This window comes from Notothenia coriiceps, unplaced genomic scaffold (assembly GCF_000735185.1).
Source record: "Notothenia coriiceps isolate Sejong01 unplaced genomic scaffold, NC01 NC01_scaffold00000339, whole genome shotgun sequence".
Lineage (NCBI taxonomy): Eukaryota > Metazoa > Chordata > Actinopteri > Perciformes > Nototheniidae > Notothenia > Notothenia coriiceps.
Genome location: NW_011333040.1, coordinates 5,289,267 through 5,295,731, shown reverse-complemented (window position 1 = coordinate 5,295,731; position 6,465 = coordinate 5,289,267). Strand labels below are relative to the sequence as shown.

Here is a 6,465-nt window from a genome sequence, read left to right as displayed (position 1 = left end):
CGTCCAAGTGTCGGTCAGGTGTTGGTGTCGTGTGTGTGTGTGTGTGTGTGTGTGTGTGTGTGTGTGTGTGTGTGTGTGTGTGTGTGTGTGTGTGTGTGTGTGTTGACAATGATAAAGCCAGTGCTGCTCTCTTGCAGCTTACAGATAAAGATATGTCAGCTGCTGTCACAACACTGGATCTGAGGAGACATGATGCGGATACCTGCATCTCTGCTCAGATTTCTCTTCAGATGTATTGTGTCCTTGTCTTTAGTTTTTATATTTAAGCAATTTTTTACATTTAATAATGAGAGGATGACCGCACTGAGTTATTTTTCTGCAAAAATGACAACAACTTTTGTTTTTTTTACAAAGAGCATCGGCCGATATCCTTGCTTCATGTATTGTTTTTGGGTTTTCTTTTAAATTCTATTTTAAAAAGGGCAGTATGAATTATGATTTTTTGTAAAAATATAGCTTTTTTTTTACACCTAAAACATCTAACTGTGAATGTATGTGAAATGCTGTTTTGCATGTGATAACACACAAGTGCATATCCTCTATGTATATTTTTGTAAATAAATATTCCCATATATTCACAGAAGCAGAGAGTGCAAAGTGAAAAACAAAGTGCAAATAAACAAAAATAATGTATTAAACAATTATTATTATACGTGTAACAAGCTAACCATTCAAACACAAGCAACATAAAATATAAAAGATTAAACAAAAGAAAATGTGTCAGTGAAAGAATATTGTATCATGATCCCTGTTCTGTCTATTACAAGGAACATTAGTCCAGAGCTCAATGGCGGGTGAAGGAGGTTTATGAGATGTTCCCTCTGGGGTTTGCAGCCATCATGAGCCTCCTGACATATGCAGTCGATTGTTCAGTGTGTGTTGAGTGTGTGTGTGTGTGTGTGTGTGTGTGTGTGTGTGTGTGTGTGTGTGTGTGTGTGTGTGTGTGTGTGCGCGCGCGCACGAGCTCCTTCTGAATTGACTTCCCTGAAAGAAGGGAGGGAGTGAAGGAAGTGGGAAATCTATAATAAGGCAGTTTTCGAGCCACTCAATCATCTTTCACCCACACAGGGGGCAAAGCCTAGCCGAGCTAGTTCAGGCAGTCAACTCGAGCACTTATGCTGCATTCATACATAACGCCCCTTGCCCATCTACAACCAACCAAACAAACAAACAAACAGAGTCTCCTTAATATGCCGCTCTATTTAACCTGCCAGATATCTCTCTAGTCTCTATGCATTGCTTGCTGCTGCTATTGCTGCAGCTACTTCCACGTCACTGCTGCTTGCCTGCCCCACCACCACCCCAGCTTCCACCTGTAGGCCCGGGGGGTTAGTCATCGTGCTATGTATATCTGTGGAGTGATGAGACCCGAGCCTAGACGCCAAACTCAACTATATATGCTGCTTCTAATAAAAATGTTAAAGAACACGTGAGTTGTCTGACTGAACTGCCCTCATTTAATAAAAGTGTGTGTATGTGTGTGTGTGTGTCCGCAGTGACCTCCAAATTGAACAACTACTGTGTGTTATTAGGCAGTGCCACAGCTGCTCTGTGATGGGTTTTAGTGGAACAGGCCACCGTTCATCAAACATTCATATTAAGGGAGTCGATCTTGAGGCACTTAAGACATTTTTCATGATAATGCAGAATTCATCAGCAGCCTCTTGGCACCGCACTGCTCCAGTAAACACGGCGTTAGAGAACGCAGATTATGAATGATTTGTAAGAACAAGCAGGGAAATGTTAACGTCACAGACAGAGGGACAAGGGTTGTTAAATAAAACGGTAGCTCTCTGCTGCCACCTGGTGCCTGGGAGAGGGGCTACCACACTCAATTAACTTTAAAAAGATTCCCATATGTTGAAATATGCAGCCACTGAATAATTGAATATTATCTACGATTCTTCCTACAGGACATATGTTCAGATAAATTAAAGAAAATGACAAAATCATGTTCTTGTAATAGTTATTTTGAGTATATGATCCAGGTATGTTGGCTTTGTTCTCACCACGTTCTAACAGGTACAAATAAAACCATTTGTTTTTGGTTTGAAAATAAAAATAAATCAGATTTTTTATTTTATTTCAGAAGGGCAAACATGCAAATGATCAAAGGTCAGCTGTTACTACAGTTCCATCAAAGAATAGGGCAAGTCAGGGAAACTGAGAAATAAGACTTTATTTTGCTCGTACAGGATAAATTGTCCAGTAAAAATATTGGGAAGCATTCAGAATAAACTCTTTAGATGAATGTATAGTGAGTGTGAAACGGTTCACAAATTGAACAGCAGCTGGTTGATTCTTAGATCTTGGACCGCAAATCAAAAAGATTTGTCCTCATGTCTCCACAAGTATTTGCATAGGTCTATCATACCATTCATCTTTACAACAAGAATAAAACAAATATTGTTTATGTTAGCAAGATATGGAAGTTGTCATTGTGACATCTCACATTGGAAGCCTTGACTTAATCATTTTGGCCGTCAGCGTCTTCTTTTTTTTCAACCATTTGCTGTCACACTAAAAAAGTCATCTTAGAATACAGAAAATCTAAAACAGGCTATATTGGCTCTTTTAAAGTTTCATGTGTCTGGTTTTAAGTCAGTGCTATAAAAGCGTCTGGAGAGGAACAACTTTGTATTCAAAGGGGAGGCCGACTGCAGCGTCTAGGTCAGTGATTCCCAGAGAGAGCAGAGTAGAGCTAGGTTGCAAAGCTGAAGGAAAAACACAATATGCAAAGTCTTTACCTGCACAGAACAAAAGCAAGATTAGGTTGTTTACAAAAAATACATGTTTCACATTATGACAAATCTTAAAATAATGAAATATTTCTTAATTTAAAAAGGCACAGTGTAGTCCAGCTCAGTGCTTTTGACTTGATTGTGGAAAATATAGCAATGAAAACTGACTTTTTGTAAACAGTGTGTGGCACCACGCTTTATGCATCAGCTCATCAATAGAGTGTATATAACAGCATTGCATTGACTAGGTATTGATTGTCTCTTTTAAGCAAATGTGCCATTAAATAATGTTACATTAAGTGTAAATAATGCAAAAGTATATGGTAATGTTTTGAGGTAATTATCATTTTGAAATTATTAAAAGTGTACAAAAAAGTACCTGTTGTTAATATTACTACTTAAAAGGCATTAATTACAAAGTTTTACATTTCAATTTCCTCAAGTGAACTTTAGATACGACTGAATATTAATAATATCACAATGATCTATAGTTATTAGGAAGACTTCTAGATTACCAAGTGTGTGCCCATAACAACTACATTAGGTATGTGTGTACAAACAAACGAAACATGTAACTGTAACAGCACTTTGTTATTTTTTGAAAAATGTTTTGAAATGTTCAGTCTAACTGATTAGGACATTTTACAATTGAAGATTAAACGTATCGTCATTGAACTCTAGATAAACTCTGTAATGGCGACACTGTTTGAAAATGAGTCACTGTGTTTTGATGGCACTTTATTCCTAAATATACTTTCCCTGACTAAATGATATGAATAAAGTCTACATTCTTTTATTTAAAATACTTTAAAGCTATATATTAATTAAACTGGAAGATTTGAATGTCGAAGCAGTTCTATCTTTTTTTAGGTCATAGGCACAGCTTAGATACTTAAGGCACTTTACAACATCAGCTGTTCAGTTGAAGGAACTCAACTCAACTCCCTTTCAGCACCGTTCTCACTTTCTGGAAATACTTTGCAAAGTTTAGACGAGGCTCAACTTGAGGCGGATTATACAACCGTCCTGTGGTTGGTATTTTTGTGATATAATGGAGTCTTTTGCCGTTCCTTGAATTCGTCCGTTTTATTACTTCGTAGGCACTTACGAACAGAAGGTCTTGAATCCCGTTGTCTTTCAAGTTAGATATTTGTGATTCGTAGAAAACACCCCTATTTTACACCCTCCAATTTTTTTTCTTCCGTGTTTTTGCAGCAGTTTTATACCAACGTCATAAATACATACATTTGCAAGCTCTAAATTCTCCGGTCAATGAGCAGCTCCATTCACAATCGACATTAAATAGTCTTACGTGTTTCGGGGATCTTGCAGGTTGAAGTCAGTTCAATGTCTGATATTCAGTTCTCTCACACAGTTCCTCCAGGTAATGTCATGTTTAGTTCAAGGTTTTCAGTGTATGGGTGAAAGGGCTTTAGATCCAGAGCCCACACTGATATAGTCCTCGAATGGTGGGCTGGAGGTAATCACTTTCAGACTAACATTCTTTGATGTCCTGCTTCAGCCACCGTGTCTTTAGAACTTCACCTTCCTGTCTGACCTTCTTAACATTGACACCAACACGTGCTCCCCCGCTATGCTAACGTTTTTGTTGCTGCGCTCCTTTATTACGGTGCGTCCTCTGTACGTGTCTCGCCTCCTCAGAGCTCCACGGTGCGCAGGTGCCCGCGGGGGGAAATCGCAGCTATCACGCTCTGAGGCAAACACTCCGACTGCTCCACGAAGCTGCTGCAACAAGACCAGTGAGGCTTCCCCGGGTGTCCTTTGTGACCGTGACCGCAACCTTTAAATCCTCCTGCAGACACACAGACAGACAGGTGGAGACAGATATGAGTTTAAGAAAAAGAACTCCTGGGTTTGTACGTACATCCAGGCTCCAAGAGAGTGTTGATGACATACATGTAATCATCTAAAGCAAGGGTTCCCAAACTTTTCAGCCCGCGACCCTCAAAATAACAGTGCCAGAGACTGGCGACCCCCTGTCGACGGGGGGGGAACGGGGTGCTAGTGAATTAATTTCAGTTTTCCGCACAAACACTGCGCTAGTGGATTGTCAAAGGGGGAGCCTCGTTGCGGGGAAATTATACAGATGGCTAGTCCGCTCCTGAAAATGTCTATGCAAACGTTATTATTATTAATAATTTAAAAAAAAAAATTAATCAATTTTTAAAAAAATTTTATTTTCATTTTTATTTTGTAATCATGTCGCGACCCCCACTTTGGGAACCCCTGATCTAAAGCACAGTTGTTCAATATCAGAGACATACAGTATTTGTCCTAACAAGGAATCAGTATTATAAAAGGATATGCAGTTAGAAAGTAGACAGTAGGTGCCAAAACATCATCTTGTTAAAGTACATATTTTGTGTTATACTACTCTATATGTAAACGCTATATGACTTAATATCTAATGCACAGTGCACTTTTTTCCATGCATTCAAATTGTGTATCCTTAGTCAAAATACAGCATGTCTACTGGCTGCACAATTCATAAAAATACATAATAAACATGTGTGACACTGGTATGTGTGATTGTATCTTAAGCATCTCTGTTATGGAAGCACACAGAGAGTAAAATAATCAGATTACACCCATACTGAAAAAACCTGGACTCACACCTGACATCATGTCCAACTTCCGGCCCATCTCCAATCTCCCCTTCCCATCAAAACTACTCGAACGTGTTGTAGCCTCCCAACTGAAATCCCATCTTAGCTCCAATAACCCTTTGAACCCTTTCAATCAGGATTCCACACAAAGCACAGCGCAGATACAGCCCTCCTCAGAATCACTAACGACCTCCTCCTCTCCTCAGACTCCGGCAATCTCAACATCCTCATCCTCCTCGACCTCACAGCAGCACTCGACACCATCAACCACACCATCCTGCTGTCCCGCCTGGAATCATCACTGACACTGCACTCTCCTGGCTGAAATCATACCTCACCAACAGACACCAGTTCATCCACATCAATAACTGCTCTTCATCCACTGCCCCTCTGTCCCGAGGCGTCCTCCAGGGTTCGGTGCTTGGTCCCCTCCTCTTCATCCTCTATATGCTTCCCCTTGGAAAAATCATCCGCCGCCACAACCTCCAGTATCACTGCTACACGGATGACATCCAACTCTACATCTCCACAAAAATCATCACTGCCACAACTCACTCCACACTCACCAACTGTCTCTCAGAAATTAAGTCCTGGATGCAAACAAACTACCTTAAACTGAACAGCGACAAATCAGATATCATAATCGGACCCACATCCCGCACCAACACCACCCAGAACTTCAACTTCACCCTTGACAACACCACTCTAACCCCCTCTCCTCACATTCGCAACCTTGGAGTAATCTTTGACAGCCAGCTCAAATTCGATAAATACATAAACCATATCACCAGAGGCCTTTACTACGAAAGCTGGTTCAACCTAACCTGGATATGTTTGAGTTAGCCGGTTGGTCTAATCCAAAACATACGCACTCTCGCTAAACGGTACTACGACACGGGTTATCAAGTGTATCGCTCAAGCCAGCCGTGTCCTATCTAGTTAGGTGCGCGTTCACATGAAAGGGGTGGTATTTGGAGGAATCGACCAATCACAAACATGGAGAAGCGTACTGACAGCGCAGCGTCATACTTCCTGAATGAAAAGTCAACTATAATATTAGACAATGATGACGTTAAACTTTAAACATCCATGACTTA

The 6,465-nt window shown here is 40.3% G+C and overlaps 1 protein-coding gene across 1 annotated transcript in view; it reads right to left on the bottom strand.

Annotated features, from left to right (window-relative positions):
* Nucleotides 1–2,109: 2,109 nt before the first annotated feature.
* trim45 (tripartite motif containing 45) overlaps nucleotides 2,110–6,465 on the bottom strand; it is a 14,293-nt gene continuing 9,937 nt past the window's right edge. Inside the window, exon 8 of the mRNA XM_010769488.1 lies at nucleotides 2,110–4,554. Coding sequence (XP_010767790.1) covers nucleotides 4,400–4,554 — 155 coding nt within the window. The 3' untranslated portion in view covers nucleotides 2,110–4,399. The remainder of the gene's footprint in view (nucleotides 4,555–6,465) is intronic.